This window comes from Artemia sp. Qi Xiang Cuo, chromosome 15 (genome assembly GCF_049724085.1).
Source record: "Artemia sp. Qi Xiang Cuo chromosome 15, ASM4972408v1, whole genome shotgun sequence".
Lineage (NCBI taxonomy): Eukaryota > Metazoa > Arthropoda > Branchiopoda > Anostraca > Artemiidae > Artemia > Artemia sp. Qi Xiang Cuo.
In genome coordinates this window covers 47,553,309-47,573,099 of record NC_142808.1, presented here as the reverse complement: position 1 = coordinate 47,573,099, position 19,791 = coordinate 47,553,309, and the positions used below count along the sequence as shown (strand labels likewise).

The 19,791-nt window shown below is 35.2% G+C and overlaps 1 protein-coding gene across 1 annotated transcript in view; it reads left to right on the top strand.

The window, feature by feature from the left end:
- The first annotated feature begins 830 nt into the window (after positions 1–830).
- The window catches only part of LOC148943752 (epidermal growth factor-like protein 8), a 128,937-nt gene continuing 109,976 nt past the window's right edge, over positions 831–19,791 (top strand). The window contains exons 1-3 of the mRNA XM_089101478.1: positions 831–969; positions 17,852–18,016; positions 19,535–19,667. Of these exons, the coding sequence (XP_088957604.1) occupies positions 17,926–18,016; positions 19,535–19,667 (224 nt within the window). The 5' untranslated portion in view covers positions 831–969; positions 17,852–17,925. The remainder of the gene's footprint in view (positions 970–17,851; positions 18,017–19,534; positions 19,668–19,791) is intronic.

Sequence of the window (19,791 nt, the reverse complement as noted above, 5' to 3'; positions counted from 1 at the left end):
CTCGGGATTGACTGAGTATATTAATTTCAAACTTTCAGGGAATGATAACGTAGATGATCAATTGACCAAAAAGGTAATATTTGCACGCTACTACTACTGCAACTGCCACCACTACTACTACTTCTACAACCACAGTACTTAATTTAAATACCGAGGGGAAATTTGAACTAAATCAAAAGACACTATGTGAATGCACATTAAAGAAAGAGCCTATTTCAAGAATGGATTTGAGTATAAAGTTTGAACTTTCAGAAAATTAATTGACCAAAAGATAATATGTCCATTCTACTACTAATACTACTACCGCTGATATATTTACTACTGCTACTACTGCTGCTACTTCAACTGCTACCTCTGTTGCAGCTATATGTAAGGTCTAAGAGCATTAAGATCAAAAACCCAAAAGTATATAAATATACAGGTTATCAAAAGAATATATCAGCGTCATGGCAACGGCTAATTGTATTAAGTTAAAACTTCCAGTACTTGATGACAATGATGTTCTAATCACGAAAAGGCAATACCTACCACACTATCTACCACAATTCTTTGACCCTCCCCTCCCCCCTAAAAACACCCGCGTAAGTGTCTGTTTAGTAACAATCAAAGTCTTATAAATGATGGATAAAGACATGTTTCAATGAACTAAAAATAAATCATAATCTGTATGAAATAGCCACCTACTATTTTTTCACCTAATTCATCAATTTTTTATTTGTTCTTTGATTGACATATCTCTAACATGAACAGAGTAAACCAATTAGTGGGTAATACATATATCAAGGCCTTAGACAAGTCCTGTAGTGGTTGTAGCATTTGCGTTTAAACAGCGCTTCGCGTAATATCGGGTAGATTAGTTTCGTTTCGTTGATTTTAGAAATAGGAAACAAGCAATGGACTAATTCTAAAGGATTATTTGCTAAATAGGATTTGGATTATATCAAATTGGATAAAATAAGAAATCCGCTGGTAAGAATATCTCTTTATATACCTATATAGGAAACCGTAAGCAAATGAATGTGTATAAGCTACGATATGTCTTTAGTGGGTGAACTATATTTCACAGTAAGAAAATTATACGAACCATCAAAATTTCGGAAACGAGTAAGCAAGAAACTATGGCATAGAATCTTTTTTGTTACTATTATTTAAGAATTGTTAATTTTAGTTTATCTTTTTTGTAGGTATATATTATAGGAAACGAATATGTCTAGGGGATGCGCACATAGTGTGTCGACCATATTTCCTGGTGATAAAAATGGGGGCTCAATTTATAATTTCTTTCCTTTATTCTTTAGTATACAGTTTTTTTTTACTTATTTTGTGCATCTAAAATAAGAAACGAATTATGTTTAATTTAAATAGGAAATTATGTTTAATTTAATTTAAATATATTTAATTTAAATATGTTTAAATTAGGTTTAATTTAAATTAAATTAATTTAAATTTAATTTAAATAATTTAAATGTTTAATTATGTTTTATTTAAATATGTTTAATTTAATTTAAATAATATATATGTTTAATATAAATAGGCCGATCATATTTTGTAGTAATAAAAACGGTGAATGTTGTTTAGGCTTAATTTAATTTATTTTGTTTTCTAATTTTTTTTTAATTTATTGTGTTTAGCTGTTTATTGTGGTGAACGAAATATATAAGGGATGTTTTTTAATTATGTTGATCGTGTTTCCGACGGATAAAAAAGAAATACTCTTTTTTAACTTCATTTGATTTATTTTTCCTATACAGGCTTTATTTTTTATTTTATTTTTTCGTGGCTTCTTATTAAAGGAAATGAATGTATGAAAAGGGCATGTTTTAAAAGACTGATCATGTCCCTTAATAATAAACGACAGAACACTCGAGTTTCTAAAAAAGAGGATAGGCTACTTATGTATTATACCGCCAGCACTCAAGTGCTTCATTTAAGTAGAACCTATTTCTCTGACGTTCAATCCTAAGGAAATATCACAAAATATGATGAAAATATAATACTTTATTAACAAATTTAGGTTATATATTTGTACATTATGTTCGAACAATTTAGATAACAATTACCCGCTTTACGAGTCTCTATCACTGCATTCATTCGACTGTCTATAGCAGAAGTGCCCATATAATGGGAAAGTACCGGGGTCTAATTGGCAAAGAGGGGGGGGGTAAAGAATAGTGGGTCTGATTACAAAATGTGTTAGGTATAATTATTGTGCATATTATGAAGTAAGTAATTGTTTTCTAATATCATACTGTCCAAATATTTTATCCCCATCCCCTCCTAATGTGCAAATATATAGACCAAATTATATACTTCCCATCTATTCTGTCACTTGCCTTTTTTTGTCTCACGCTAAGCTGAAAGAAACAAACAAAGAAACTGGTACCACTTAGGCTCTACTTAGATGAAGAACTTGTGTTGGCGGTATAATACATAAGTATCAAAAAGAGATTTTTTTGTGATTTATAAGTTTAATAGGAAGAATGTTTTGGAAAAAATTATTGTGATTAATAGGAAAATTTTCTGGGATTTCTGGAGGGGAGAGGGGTCAATATGATTTGTAAAATGATCTGAAATTCAATAAAAACAAGCCTTTTTCAAATGAAAGTGGACCAAGAAAAATTTTCTAGGCCTAATTATCTGCAAGAAATTTTCCGAGGGGAATTTCCAGCGAGAATGGAATTATCAGGGGGAATTTTAAGTGAGGGAAACTTATCATGGAGGAATTTTTCGTGGTGAGGGAGACAGAGTTCTGACATCATTTTAAAGTGACCAGAAAATAAATAAGAAAAACAAACTTTTTCAACTGAAAGTAAAGAGCAACAATAAAGCTTAAAGTAAACATAAATCATTTCGTGCATGAAGGGGAGGAGGGTGACCCGTCCTCAATACCTCAAGTGAACGCTAAAATTTGAGTTTCTTTTCCCAATTCTTGCGGAACGAGTCCTGAAATGTTTAAATAGAATTAGAAGCTCTTTTAAAGTACTAAAAAACTTTAGCATGAAGAGTAAAGTATTAAGGAGGGGCAATTTATGTTCGTTTTAAGTTCTAATTTTGCTCTTAATTTCAGTTGAAAAAACTTAATCTTTTATTTAATTTATTATAAAATTGGCCTTGCATTAGATCGTTCGTTCTTGAAGCATTGGTGGAAAAAATCAAACTTTAATATAAAGAGCAGGGGTGACGGGGTGGCAGCCAAGGCCATACCCCGGGGGATAGGGTGTTTGAACCCACCCCCCCCCCCCAAAAAAAAAATCGTCCGACTCGTAAAAAACGCAACAAAAACGACTATAAAAAAATTATTCGTTTTTTGAAGTTTTTTTTGTAGTTCAGCCCTAAAATTCACTTTGGGTAAGGCATTTATCTACAAAAGATCCATTGACCTCCCACCCTTCCCCAATACCTGATGTGCATAAATATATATAATACTGAATAATCGTTGGTAACATTTAATACGCAATCTATTTAATCACCTTTCAGACGGTATGAACTGTATGGATTTTCATCAACGAATGAGTCACCATATGGCAGTATGACTTCTGTAGCTGGGAGGATATTTATGTAGTTTTTCTAAACTTCTAAGTTGATTGGCAATAGCTTGTTGGCTCTATTTGGGACTAAAATGATTTGAGGTTGAAAATGCCAGAAATTAGTACTTTCTTGTGAGATCATTTATTTTGTTATTAAAAACAAGAGCACTAGAAACTTTCAATACCCGTTTGAACTATCCCCCTCCCGACCTTCCACGACTACTACTTCGATAAAAAAAATAAAGATAAATAAAATAACGAAAAATAAATAAACCCGCAACCAGAATAAAATTTGTGGGAAAAACTTCCACATTCCGAGTTTTTTGCATATAGGAATTTGAAATCTCCACAGAAGGGTCCTTTGAGTTCTTGAATGCGATGCTGTTATTTCCGTCAAGATCGCACCTATTTTAAGGGTACGATAATAGGAATTGCTCCAACTTTCTCATTTTTTATAAATAATTTTAAACGTAATGGATTGTATATGTTTAGAATTGCCGTAGAAAGAAGACTTTATTATACCTATCATTATCATAATACTTTTTTTAGAGTTTTGCTTACTATAGGAACCAGTGGCGTTAATTCACGAAAACTTGGGAAGGAGGATTTATTCTTCAGTACCTAGAAGTGGGCAAATCTTTAGTTTTGTAACAAAAATACCTATAAATTGTGTTTTTCAGTAAAAAAATCTATATCTAGGAGGATCAGGCTCTTTTACCCCCCCCCCCTATATTGACACCAGGGGCGTTCCGAGGGGGAGGGGAGGGGCACGCCCCCTCTACTTCCCTAACTTTTTTGGTATTTGTTAAAATTTTCGCCGACGGCGATAATTTCGGCAGAAATTTTGCAAAATCGGCCGAAATTCAGCAAATTCTTGATTTCTTCAAAAAATTCGGCATAAATCAGGTAGCGATTCGGTAAAATTTACGAAAACTCCCCCCCCCCCATAAAATGAGCCTCAGGACGCCCCTGAATGACATCACCAATAGAATCTCGTCGTTTAGTGCTTAAAGTTCGTTGCCATGAATAGTTTTATTAAGAACCAGTTGCTTCCTTATATCATATCTTACAAACCACATAATCAAACAGTTCGTGGTAACGAACTGTAAGTAAGGAGCGACCCGGCTCAATGGTAACCGAAACTGTAGAAAACGGAATTTTGATACCAATAGATACATCAAAAGAATCAGATTTTAATGCTGATTTCAAATATGCAAGTTTCATCAAGTTTAGTTCTACTTATAAAAGCTACGCGCCTGAGAAAATTTGGATAATTTTAGAAAAAGGGGGTAAGACCCCCTAAGAGTTATAAAGCCTTAATGAAAATCACACCATCATATTCAGCGTATCAGAGAACCCTACTGCCGAGGTTTGAAGCTCCTATCTACAAAAATGTGGATTTTTGCATTTTTTGCCAGAAGAATGATCACGGATGCGTGTTTATTTGTTTGTTTTTTTTCCCCAGGGGTGATCGTATCGACCCAGTGGTCTTAGAGTATCATGGGAGGGCTCATTCAAACGAAAATTACAAATTCTAGTGCCCTTTTTATGTGACCAAAAAAATGGAGGGCAACTAGACCCCCTCCCACGCTCATTTTTTCCCAAAGTCATCCGATAAAATTTTGAGATAGCCATTTTGTTCAACATGGTCGAAAATGTGATAACTATGTCTTATAGGATGACTTAATCCCCTGAAGTCCCCGGGGAGAGGGCTGAAATTTATGAACTTTACCCAATGTTAACATATAGTGTTAGTTATTGGGAAGTATACAGACGTTTTTAGGGGGGATTTTTTCTGGTAGTGGGGGTGGGGAGTGGGTCGGGGGTTATGTGGGAGGATCTTTCCATGAAGGAAGTTTTCGTGGGGGAAGGGAAATTGATATGAAGGGGGCGCCGGATTTTCCAGCATTATTTAAAAAAAGATCAGAAATTATATAGCCTATAAAAAAAAACAAGTTTTTAAACTGAAAGTAAGGAGCAACATCAAAACTTAAAACGACAGAAAATATTATGTATATGATTGGGTTCATCCCCTAGTCAATACCTCGCTCTTTAAGCCAAAGATTGTTTAGTACTTTCATATGAGCTATTTATTCTAATTAACGGCATCTTTGATTAAGGGGTCATTTTTAAAGAATTGGAACAAAATTCGAACTTTAGCTTAAAGAGCAAGGTATTGACTAGGGCGCAAACCCTCTAATATACGTATTAAAAATATATGAATATAGAAGTTCGTTACGGAAGTTAATTCGTAAATTACGTATATTTATTACTAATAAAAACGTTCGTAAATAAAATTAAACAGGTTTTGAGAAAGCCATTTTACCAAATAAAAGTAGAATTAATATTCAAATTTTGTTTTAATTATTCATGTACGGTGAGCCAAAATCAAAACCTGCATTAATTCAAAAACGTTCAAAAATTAAATAAAAAAACAAGTTTTTTTAACTGAAAGTAAGGAACGACGTTAAAACTTAAAACGAACGGAAATTATTCCATATATGAAAGGGGTTGTCCCCTCCCCAATGCCTCCCTCTTTACGCTAAAGTTCGACTTTCTCACAACTCTATTTTTTTTAAACAATGAAAAATTTATGCGTAAAGAGCGAGGCGTTGAGGAGGGGACATCCCGTTTCATATACGGAATAATTTCTGTTCCTTTTAAGTTTTAACGTCGTTCCTTACTTTCAGTTTAACAAAACTTGTTTTTTTTATTTAATATAACAAAAAACGGACTGAACAAACTAAGTCAACTTGCCGAGTTCGCGGAATGGAATGTCAATCCAACTCTCTAATTGATTATTTGAAAAAAACTACGTTTTCTAAAGAGTTAAAGAGGCTGAGTCACAAGTTCGAACCTTAAAACGTAAAGGGATTAGAAGGTACAGTTTGGGGGCTGCCGCCCCCAAACCCCCGCTTTCGCAGCCTTTAAATAAAAAAAAAATTTTTAACTGAAAGTAAGGAGCGACATTAAAACTTAAAACGAACAGAAATTATTCCGTATATGAAAGGGGATGTGCCCTCCTCAACGCCTCGCTCTTTACGCTAAAGTTTTTATTGTTAAAAAAAAGAGTTGTGAGAAAGTCAAACTTTAGCGTAAAGAGCGAGGCGTTGAGGAGGGCACAGCCCCTTTCATATACGGAATAATTTCTGTTCGTTTTAAGTTTTAATGTCGCTCTTTACTTTCAGTTTAAATTTTTTTTATTTATTTAAAGGCTGCGAAAGCGAGGGGTTTGGGGGCGGCAGCCCCAACTGTACCTTCTAATCCCTGTACGTTTTAAGGTTCGAACTTGTGACTCAGCCTCTTTAACTCTTTAGAAAACGTAGTTTTTTTCAAATAATTTCTGCACGTTTTTGTACAGTTTATTACTTATTATTGCTTGACTAACTGTTAGATGATTGTGTATTATTCTTTTCTTTCTCGACAGGCTGTTTTAAGGGTTGACCTTGTAACTCAGCCTCTTTAACTCTTTAGAAAACGTAATTTTTTTAAATAATTTAAAAAAGAAACTGAGTTTCTTTGTTAAACTTTAAATTCAGTATATAAAAAAATTCCTCTGACGGGGAATCAAACCAGGGTTTTCCACATAACAGTCAGGAGTATCTATAGCTCTACTAGAGAGACACAATTGTAATTGTATTTTTAGTATGCGGAATCTATTTTTGACGGAAGTAAATACCAACAAAACTTGATATTTGGCATTGGGAAAACAGGAAAGGAGTGATCGGCTTGAACTGAATTCCGAAGATAAGCTCCCAGGCCCTAAGAAAGCTTATCGTCTAAATTTCAGCCCAATCGGACAACGTTAAAGGGGGGCTGTGGTGGGAAAATTTAACATGGGCTATTATAGGAAAAAGAGGTTTTTCTTAAATGTAAATTCGGGGGATAATTTTTTCGGTATGAAAATATCAAAAGGCCCTAACAGGTCGAATTGTGCTTTGAAGGAGTCTTCATTCACCCGGATCAGTGGCCAACTCTGGCCTGTTGGCGTGGCTAACAAAAAAAACTTAACTTTAAGTGGCTATATCTGGTTTTTGGAAAACAAGGAAGGAGTGATTGGATTGAGCTGAAATTTCGAGGATAAGCTCCCGGGCCCAAATAAAGCTTAGCCTCTAAATTTCAGCCCGATCAGACAACATTAAAGGGGGCTGTGGTGGGAGGGTCGAAACTTCCGGCCCACTTTTACCCATGAAGATAAAGTCGGAGGGGGGGAGGTGAAATTTTGCACGTTTCTTAGTTTGAGCTTGGGCTACAAAATGCGATTACCGCTGTCTCTCTGCGACCGCTAGGACCGAAAATCGCTTAACAGTGTGGTGGGTCGCCTCTTTATAGAGGCACAAGTGTGCCTCTTTGATGTCACATAGCGTTTAAAAAAAAAATAAAATGTTCTATCTTTGACTTATGAATTAAATAGTGGTTCATAATAATTGATATTCATGATCTAAAAAACGTAGTCTCAGTTACAAAGAAGAATTAAACAATAAAATAATCGCAATGTTGTAGACTCAGATTTAAATCATACTTTTCGAATATAGGAATGCCCTATTTTCGAAAACTGTACGCAACGAATGACATGCCGGAATTTGGCCACACGTGGTGCGAAATATGTAGTGCTAAGAGACGCAGCTCGGTAAAAAAAAGGCTAAGTTTGGTGGGACAAGTACCCAGGATTTATTGGGAAGGGTTTGGGGTTTGAACCCCTGCCCCCAAAAATGTTGTTGGACATGGACATGTAAAAACGTAACAAAAATGTATATAAACGCACTTTTGATGCGTTTTTCTTATTTTTTACCCCCTCCCCCCCCCACACACACACACACAAAATCCTGGCTATGGCTCTGGGGAGTAGTAAAATAATGATAAATTTTTCTACTGTATTTGCCTACTCTGGAGATTAAGGAAATAATAGTAAAAAACTGATAACTTGAATAAGAATTGCAAGCAAATATCAGAAAATATGATTTCAGGAAGTATGGGGTCGACCCCGAGAAGCCCCTGGGTACTCCCTATGGTTGACTCCTCGACAACACAATGTTTTATTCAAGGACCTTAAGAAAAAAGTATGCGCAACAGCAAAAACAATTTAGTAAGAATTAAATAATATTATTAATCATTCAGATAAGTAAACTAACATTCTGTAATATTGTCATTTAATCGTTCTAGATCTTATTTACATTTGGCTTTGAATATTTGGTTCAACTATTCATTATTTTTATAGCTCCTTCATTTTGGATTTACAGGATATCAACAAATGAATAAAATTCCTAACCTTACATATAGTGTGATTGAATTTTCAATCAACCAATGCAGGTGGTATAGCCTAGTTATGACCAAAATCAAAGGATGCACTGAGAATATTTTATAAATTTACCTGATTTAATTTTTTGTATGTTGCGTATCAGAGGAATAATTTGGGCTTTAGAGTAGCCATTCTCACTGATCGGATTAGAAAAACAACAAATAAATTGGAACATTTGTTTGTTAACGAGACTTAATTTAAAAGTAGTGTTGTTTTTGGTTCTAGGCGTTTACCCTCCCCCCGGAAAATACCCACTCCCTGGAAACTACATCCTCGCCGAAAGGAAATTATTCCTAAGAATTTTCTCCCCACTGAAAATTCCCCCAGATAATCTCCCCCCCCCCTACAGAAAACTCCCTCGTGAAAATGTCCGTATGTTTCTCAATAACAAATACTATCTGTAAACAATGAACAAATTACAAAATTTAAAAAGACACATAAAATTCTATAATGGATTATCTGATTGTTTTGTAGTTAGAGAGGGAGGGAGATACCTCAAAGGGTGCATAAAATGCACATTCCCAGGGACGTAACCAGGATGTTTGTTTGGGGGTGATTTTCTGTGAGGGATGTTTTATGGGGGGGGGTAAACACCGGTCACCGTTTTTTTTTTGTATTGATTCGGAAAGGGTCAGATATTAAAGCACTGATTTCACTTTCGAGATCTAGTCTCAATTCAAGTTGTATTGTTATTATATCAGTTTGGAGAGGGTCAGACCAAAGAGTAGAGGTAACTTACAAGAGTGGAAACTGGTCTTAGTGTCGAAAAAAAGCACCAACATTGTCTAGCGTTTAGCATCTGTTGGCAATTTTTCAATCTATTAATAACAGTGCTACGTTTAAGGTAGGAATTGAGGTTGGTAGCTGGTTTCATAGTAAATGAACGCAGGGTTGCATTCTATTCCCATTTATATGGATCATTTTGAGGGAGTACGTCCAAAGGAGCACCGCAAAAGCCATGTGTCAACAGGGAATGATATGGGGAAGTAAAACTATCCTCGACTTCGATTCTACGGCTGATTAAAGCAATCTAGATGTAATTGTTAGCAAAATGAATGAGCTTTTAGAGAATTTGCAACTTTAGGGTGCAAGAAAGTAGTATCCATGTATGGTTTTCATGACGCTCATGGGGGGTATACCTAAAATTGCTAATCCTTCCAGACGCTGGTATTGATTAAGTGCACCTGAGTTATAATTAATACTATAGGGAGTTGCTTGGTACGAAATTGTTTACCTCTTCAAGACATGGGTATTGATTATATACAACCTGTCTGTTACGTAATAGGGAGTTGGTTATTACGTTATTGTTTACTTACGCAAATGTTTTCTTCGAGATTTCTTTGCCTAATTATTTAATAATAAAGATAATTATTTAAAAGCCTACGAGGGGCAGGTAGGAAAAACCCCCGGAGCTGCAATTCAATTGGGGAACCCCCGGTTGTAAATGAGGATGGCATATTGTGGATACACGGGTGTTACATCATAGTTAATTCTTTACCTATGGAAAGCCCTAGCAACCAATTCCAACGGGAGGGGGCCCTAGTAGCCAATTGCAAAGGATGCCCTAGCAACCAATTCCAGCCTGGCCCTAGCAACTAATTCCAACGGGGGCCCTAGCAACCCATTCTAACGAGGCCCTATCAACTGATTCTGAGGGGGCACCTAGCAGCCAACTCAAGCCAGGCTCTAGCAACCAATTCCAAAGCGGCCCGAGCAGTGTAAGAACTGTCCTTCTAATTTTAAAATTAATATCGACTTGCTATGAATTTTTCTAGAATTTGGTTTAAGCCAATGCCCTTTTAGAGTATAATTGAACCCGATAAATTTATTTGTAAATACAGACACACCCTTTCTTAGAAGTATTAAATTTTTATTCGTCTGTTTGACAAATAAGGGGGGGGGACACATGTTTTAAATAGAGATACACTGACAAGGCAAGTCAATTGGGGTTATAGCTTTGCTCAAGCATCTTGCACGCATTTACAAAATGTAAGTCTAAAATGTTCCTTCCTATTACTTATTTTTATTATGTTAAATCCTAGTAAAGGGGTGTATACCCCAGTTTTTAAATAATTGTATTAGATTTTTCAAAGCAGGAACATGTTAGTATTACCACATTAGTTAGAACGGTTGCTTTTCTTTATATAATGATAAATTTCACTTTTAGCCAATACAAGAACAAGAATTGATCTTTGATTTCTGAAACTGTGAATAATTAATGTTGATTTTTCAATTATATTGAAATAACTTAAATTACTTAATTAAAATTCTCTTCTTTGATAACAAAATTTTATTTTTTTTAATACCTGCGTTGTCTCAAGGCACGTTCTATATGTGAAGGATGACAGATTGCCAAAAACTGTCCTTATCCGCCAACCGTCTAGGGCTAAACGAAAATCAGGTCGTAACAGAATGGGGTGGTATGATGTTGTTACGAAAGTTTTAGAGGGAATGGGAACTTTATGGGAGGGTGTAAATAGGGGAGCTGTGAATAGATCGAGATGAAGAAGGAGCGTGCGTAGCTATGTTATCCTCGGGGGGATTTGTGCTGCAGTGAGTTGTTAGCAGTAGTAGTAGTAAAATTAGCTTAAATAATATAATTTGCAATGTTCATGTCTTTATAGGCTTTTATATGTCTTTTTACCTGTTAAGTAACCGAAACATACGTATTTTTGTTAACTTTCTTTGGGAGGAGAGATTCAATCCCATTCTCTCATTCTCTCTGAAAAATCTTTTGATATCCCAACTCCTCTCGCTCCTAAGGGCTGGGTGTGCTTCTATACGAATAACCAAACCCTTTTTCCATCGGACAACCTTGTAAATTAAATGAAATGAAAAAATAAGTAACAGATAAGAATTTTAATTGCGGCCTAGAAATTTCCAAACTGCCTTCTACTCCCCCTTCTACAGACCCAATAAACACCTAGACTTATGCTCTTATCAAAATGTTTTCTATATGGTCTTTATTATAGGGCCTCTCTCCTAAAAAACCCATGCTTACGTGCCCGAGGTAAACCCCTAAAATTAATCCCTAGTTTTCCCCAGGAAAATTAAAGAGTTGGTCATAAGAGCAAAATTTTTAAACGCCCTCCTAACCATCCCCCTCCTACAGACATAATGAATGTCTTGACATGTGTTGAGATCTAACGATTTTCTACAACAATTGAACTAAATCAACGTTGAAAATGAAAGTATGAATTTAAAATGACTAATTAATGTCTGAATTTCGAGAAGCTGAAATTGAGCTGGTAAATGAGCTATAGACATTCCATGCACAATTAAAAAACTATAAAAATTGCGTTGCTAACAGGTTGATCAACTCACAAGTCAGTTTTGGCACCAAATTAGAAACGCAATAATCAAGGTTTTTGCAGTTTTATTTAGAGCAGCAATACTTTCTATTTTACTATTTTTTTGCAGGTGACGATAATAACCTGAACCAATTGAACCATAAATTGGTGGAGAGGGGTGTCAGGGGGTATTTTAAAAGTTAAATTCTATTTTCTTATGGGAAAAAAATGCTTATAAGTTTTGGCCAGAAAAAAAGCTTGGCTGTTTTGTTTTCTTTGAAGAACAAGGAAAACGCAGCTTTTTATGTTGATTCCAGGAACTTAATCTTTTATTTTTAGCATCCATAGTTTATGCCTAACAATTTTTTTTCAATTTTAATAAATAACGCCTTTTTGTTGTTTGTCGTTTTTTGTGTAAGATTCTTCAAAATCTAAGGTTCTTAGATTTTGTAACATATTTTTGTTAATGACTGCTACGGAAGTACTCAGACAAACAATCAAGAATTGTTGGCTTGTGAGTTCAGGCTACTTATCGGTCAACCTTAATTAATTTTTTGTTTGAGCAACTGTCTGAAGTTATGAATTGGGTGCTAAACTTGGCCTGATACTCTAGGTGGGCGAGCCGTATTAGGCTTTGGGCTGGACGCTTGTTTGCCGACGGTTCCAGGCGACCTAACGGTCATGTTTCAATTCTAAAACTTGGTCAACCTGCCTGAGACTCTAGGTGGGTGTGCCCCTCCAAAAGCTAACGCACAAGTATTTGTCCAATAAGAGAGTCACGATTACTTCCGCCATTTAACCAAACAATTGGAAAACTATAAGTCTCCCTGCTCGCCTGCGGGTCCAGGGGACTTGTCGGTCACGTGTCAATCCTAAAACACGGTAGTCGGCTTCAGACTATAACCGGGCAAGCCTATTAGGCTTAGGTCACTTGTTATCCTGTGAGTCCAGGCAAATTCAGCCCCTCATTTTGCATACAAGTCCAGTGGACATTGTCCGTGATGAGTCAACCCAAAAACATCCTGATCACCCATCCCTTAGTTCTATGACTATTTACCTGAGTTCTGCCCTAGGATGGATGGATTTATGATAGACTTTCTATCAACAAGTGAAAATGACATCATTTTTATATAATTCTGAAAAGTCTTATGCCAGCTTTGCCTCTCATTCAGACTATCTGCCTTGGGTTTTTCTCCAACTAACCATGGCTTGATAGCAACTTGGTTTTAATTCAAATTCGTTAAGAGCTTTAATTTTGGGAAACTAGTTTTCCCCGTGGTTCGTCTTTTACTATTCTAACTAAGAACAGTAATATATGTCTAGCAGTTTTGTCTAGCAGTATATACAAAAGGAAGTTGACTTTTTGATTAAAACAAATTAAATTTAAACTCAATAGGTTTAAAGGCACAATTTAAATTTTAGATATAAAACATTGGATAATTTTATGGCTAAAAATTGAAGGCTGATTTTTAGGAGGGGTATGGTTAGCAGGGTCTTTAAATGTTTATTATACCACAATTTAAACTGTGTCCATTATATATATATATATATATATATATATATATATATATATATATATATATATATATATATATATATATATATATATATATATATATATATATATATATATATATATATATATATATATATATATATATATATATATATATATATATATATATATATATATATATATATATATATATATATATATATATATATATATATATATATATATATATATATATATATATATATATATATATATATATATATATATATATATATACATATATATATATATATATATATATATATATATATATATATATATATATATATATATATATATATATATATATATATATATATATATATATACATATATATATATATATACGTTGAACAAAATTGCTATCTCAAAATTTTGATTGGATGTGTTTGGGGAAATGGTGGGCGTGAGAGGGGGGTTAGTTGCCCTCCAATCACTTTCGACTATTAAAAAGTGCACTAGCCCTCTCAATTTCCAATTGAATGAGCTCTTTATTAGGTTTTTACGACAACGCTATCTATAAAAACTTTATACGCCCCCAGGGCATAACTTACATCCTTTGCCCTGGGGGGTTCGTAATCCTCGAAGACGTAATTTCCAGAACTTAAAACTACGTTGAACAAAGGGAATATCTCAAAATTTTGATTGGATCTGTTTGGGCAATTGGTGGGCGTGAGAGGGAAATTAGTTGCCCTTTAATCACTTTTGACTATTAAAAAGGGCACTAGCCCTTTCAATTTCCAATTGAATAAGTCCTTTTTGAAGTTTCTGCAACATCCCTTTCTATGAAATCTTATATGACCCCAGGGCATAAATTACAACCCTTGCCCTGAGGGCTGGGGTGTCATCCTTAAAGACCTCATTTCTAGAAATTTTAACTACGTTGAATAAAATGGCTATCTCAGAATTTTGATTGGATGTGTTTGAGGAAATGATAGGTGTGAGAGGGGGGTTAGTTGCCCTTCAATCACTTTCTACTATTAAAAAGGGCACTAGCATTTTCAATTTCCAATAGAATGAGCCCTTTTGAATTTTTCACGACAACACTTTCTATAAAAACAGTATGTACCTCCAGGGCATGACTTGCAGCCCTTGCCCTGAGGGTTGTTTGATTTGTCATCCTCAAAGACATATTTTCCGAAATTTTCAACTACGCTGAACAAAATGGCTATCTCAAAATTTTGATTGGATGTTTTTGGGGATATGGTGGGCGTGAGAGGGGGATTAGTTGCCCTCCAATTACTTTCAACTATGAAAAACGGAACTAGTCATTTCAATTTCTAATCGAATGAGCCCTTTTTGAAGTTTCTACGACAACCCTTTCTATAAAAACCTTATATGCCCTCTGAGTATAACTTATAATCCTTGCCCTAAGGGCTGTAGGGGTGGGGGTTGTCATTCTCAAAGACCTAATTTCCAGAACTTTCAAATACGTTGAACAAAATAGCTATCTCAAAATTTTGATTGGATGTGTTTGGAGAAATGGTGAGTGTGGAAGGGGTGCTAGTTGCCTTCCAATCACTTTCGACTATTAGAAAGAGCATTAGCCCTCTCAATTTCCAATTGAATGAGCTCTTTATTAGGTTTTTAGGACAACGCTACCTATAAAAACTTTATGCGCCCCCAGGGCATAACTAACATCCATTGCCCTGGGGGCTCTGGGGGGCTCGTAATCCTCAAAGACATAATTTCCAGAACTTAAAACTACGTTGAACAAAGTGGATATCTCAAAAATTTGATTGGATTTGTTTGGGGAATTGGTGGGCGTGAGAGGGGGTTAGTTGCCCTTCAATCATTTTTTACTATTAAAAAGGGCACTAGCCCTTTCAATTTTCAATTGAATGAGTCCTTTTTGAAGTTTCTGCATAATCGCTTTCTATGAAATCTTATATGACCCCCGGGCATAAATTACACCCCTTGCCCTTAGGGCGGGGGGGGGGGGGGTATCATCCTCAAAGACCTAATTTCCAGAACTTTCAAATACGTTGAATAAAATAGCTATCTCAAAATTTTGATTGGATGTGTTTGGGGAAATGGTGAGTGTTGAAGGGGTGTTAGTTGCCTTCCAATCCCTTTCGACTATTGAAAAAGTCACAAACCCTTCTAATTTCCAATCGAATGAGCCCTTTTCGAAGTTTCTACGACAACTCCTTCGATACAAAGTCCCTGGTCTAAAACCAAAAAAAAAGAAATAATAAATAATACATTGTGCCAACATCGTTCCTTACTTAGGCAGCGCTATTGGGCTGCCTATGATTAAATAATAAAAACAAGTTTTTTTTTCAAATGGAAGTAACGAGCAACAATAAAACTCAAAATGAACAAAAATTATTACGTATTTGAGGGGGTTCGTCTTCTCCTAAATACCTCGCTCTTTACGCTAAACTTAAATTTTTGTTCCAGTTATTTAAGAATGACTCCTGAATCACAAAGGCCGTTAATTAGCGTAATAAGCTCTTTATGAGTTCTAAAAAATAGCGTAAAGAGCGAGGTATTGAGGAGAGGGCGATCCTCTCATATACATAATAATTTCTGTTCATTTTAAGTCTTAATATTTCTCCTTCCTTTCAATTAAAAAAACTTGTTTTTTATTTAATTTCTTATGGTTTTTAAATAATGCTGGGAAATAAGACTATCCCTCCATGGGAAATTCCTTCCCCCTCTAAAACTCATCATGGAAAGATACTGCAGCCTAGCACCCCCCCCCTACCCACTCCAGTGGAAAAATCCCCCTGAAAAACGTCAGTATACTTCTTAATTACCAATACCATATGTAAACAATGGGCAAACTTCATAGCTTGCAGCCCTTCCTCCGGAGACTGTGGGGAGTCAAGTCATCCTCAAAGACATATTTAATAGGTTTTTCGACTATGCTGAAAAACATGGCTATCTCAAAATTTTGATCGGGCTACTTTGGGGAAAAAACGAACGTGAGAGGGAGGCTAGCTGTCCTCCAATATTTTTGGTCACTTACAAAGGGCCCTAGAACTTTTGATTTTCAATCAAATGAACCCTCTCCTGATCTTCTAAGATCACTGGTTCAATGCGATCACTCCCGGGTGAAACAAACAAACAAAAAAAAAACAAAAAAAAAAATAAACACGCCTCCGTGATCTTTCTTCTGGCAAAAAATGCAAAATTCCAAATTTTTGTATATAGGAGCTTGAAACCTCTAAAGTAGGGTTCTCTGGTATGCTGAATCCGATGGTGTCATTTTCATTAACATCAATTTATGTTCTGGGGGTCTTTCCTCCCTTTTTTCTAAAATTGGGCACATTTTTTCAGACTCATAACTTTTAATGGGTAACATTAAACTTGATAATTTATACATATTTTGAATAAACATTAAAATTTGATTCTTTCGATGTATTTATTGTTATAAAGACTCTGTTTCTTAGAGTTTCGGTTACTATTGAGCCGCATCGCTCCTTACTTACAGTTCGTTATCACGATCTGTTGGATTGTTGGAATTGAACTTTAATTTTAATAAGTTTAATTTATTTCTGTATATATGTATTTTTTTAGCTTTAATTGTAAAAATATCATTCATTTGATGTTTGTGAAAAAAAAATTCAAAACGTTAACCAATCAAAAGGATTGTGTAAGAACAAGGGTGTATCCAAGATTGTTTGGGGTTGGGTGGGGGGTTACAAAAAAACTTTAAAGAACACGCAAAAATTTTGTTTTATACATTTTGTTACGTTTATGAGTTGGACAATATGTTTAGGGGGAGGGGGGGTTCTTATCCTGATAAACCTCTTGTATATGAATAATCGTTAAAATCTTGAAATCTTGAGAAGAAATGGCCCGCACCCAAGAAAAATTGTGTACCTGATCCTCCCCCCTTCTCTAAATATTTGTAATTGAATAATAATATCCGTATATTCTTCTCAGTAATGTAACGACTAAAACACGTAAAAATTACCTCCTCCATATTTGACCTTTCCCTTTCTCCCAATGCAAATTCCTGAGTATGTTAAGCCCTTCCTCGTCCTAATTCAAATACGTGAATACATTAAGCCCCTGATCTGGTGTCTCTTTACTTTAGTGCACTTCAAAGAGTGAATAGGCAACCCCTGGATGTTTCACTGCTGCAGTACCTTTGTTGTTTGTTATGGAGTCCTGCCAGTGTTTTAGATTCAGCGATAATTTTAATCCAGTTTTTGTTTTCTTTTGTCAGAGGAAAAACTTGACGACAACGCTGGTGTCATACAAGAAGAATGTCTCGGTAATAGATTTGGATTATAAATTAGAATGCAAGTACCGTTTACGGAGCTGACTTTACTAGTAACACTGGTTACATCGGTAGCAAGTCCAGAGAACCATCAATCTGTTGCGTACCAAAGTAAGTTTTTGTCTCTTTTGCAGCGGGACTTCAATGTAAACCGTCGTTGCCAAAATGAAAGGACGTATCTCGATTTTTTTTGTAAATTGAGTTTAAAAGTGAGAAGTTTTAGTTCAACCATGTTTTATGCCATATACATACATACATATTTGATGTGGCATATGAAGAGGTAAAATATAAAAACTTGACCTCCCTTATTTATTTATTTACTTATTTTATTTTCGTGGTTTGCATCCGTTTTAAGGCATGGGAGAGCGCCCATGAGTGCGTCAGGCACGCTAGGATCTTCAAGTATTTAGGACCCTCAAAAGCCCGTTTCGTGTGGGAAGGGAGGGTACGGAAACCCTCGAAAAAGTGCATTTTTATGCTCAAATTCTTAACTTTCTAAGAGGGGTCGTTCAGTCAAGTATGTAAGGAATTTATCCCTACCTACCTTCATTTGTAAGAATATGTTTGGACCAAACGAACATTTTTAGTGTTGATGGGGCTGGCAACCCCTTCGGATCGCAAAAACGTTAGTGTTGGGAAATATTATGTTTAAAATATTAAAGGATTATGACTAAAACTTAATCTTAAGCGTGAAGAACGAGGGAACGCTGTGGCTGCAACCTTTCTCATTTGTAGGGAATTTGTTTTTTTCATTTTCATAGTAATACACTTCAATGAGCTCTTATTCTCCATGTAGCCTACTGTCGTCCTCAAGTTAAACTTCAGTGCAAAAATGGCGGATCGGTGAGGGGAGAGAAGGGCTCTCTTATTTACGATAACACTGAATGTGATGTTAAGGAACAAAAATCAAATATATAAAATATTCTTTCGACCAAAGTTAAGCAGTGTTAAATAATAGGACAAATATAAATTATTCTTTTAAGAGGGAGGGGGATACGACTCCCCGCAAGGTTCACCCTTTACGCTGAAGTTTATGATTTTTTTTTGTGTGTGCCACAAGCTAAAGGAAAATCACACACAGGGTGGTTTTAGGGACCCTAACCCCTGCCTAAAAAAGGCCAAAATTTGGACCAAATACAGGGCGTAGGTGCGAAAAATGCCAATAGAGGAGCCAAGTTTTTATCGGCATTCCCCCACCAAGCATCATTTATGTATAGGCCCCTGATCAAACATAATTTTATGAACTAGATATCATAATGAAGCCTCAAATGCATAAAGTAGTATTCAATGCATACAGTATTCAAATGCATACAGTAGTTTTGTAAAGCATAATAAACCTTTGTATAAAATAAACCATAAAAAATTATGAATCTAGGGGGCACCATGTTTTTTTTCAATGAAAATGCCAGAAAACGGTTTATTCACTGAAGATAAAAAAATAAGTATTTTTAAATTTAGAGGGGGGACGTAGAGGGGCCATACTTGATGCTACTATGGTGTTGATACTTAATACTATACTTCACTTTCGAACGAATAGGTACATTTTAAATTATACATTCAATATCAATTATTTGTTTACGATTGTGTTTTACTGATATCTTATTTTATAGCACTATTTGTCTTATCTAGGTTCAAACAGTCGTTCCAAATCGGAGTCAGGTGGCATTTCTTCTACAAGGCATAACGGCGATGGCGTTGTTATTAAGAAGCTTAAAAGGAATCATGCGGTTTTAACAAATCCTCCAAAGAAGAGCTTACACGGGTAATTTCTGAGTACTCATACAACTTAAAAATAATAATAATAATAATATAAAAGTTTAAAAATAACATAAAGGAGCCTTTGCTGTTCGACAACAAAATGCCCACAATTTTTTTCTCTGATTTCA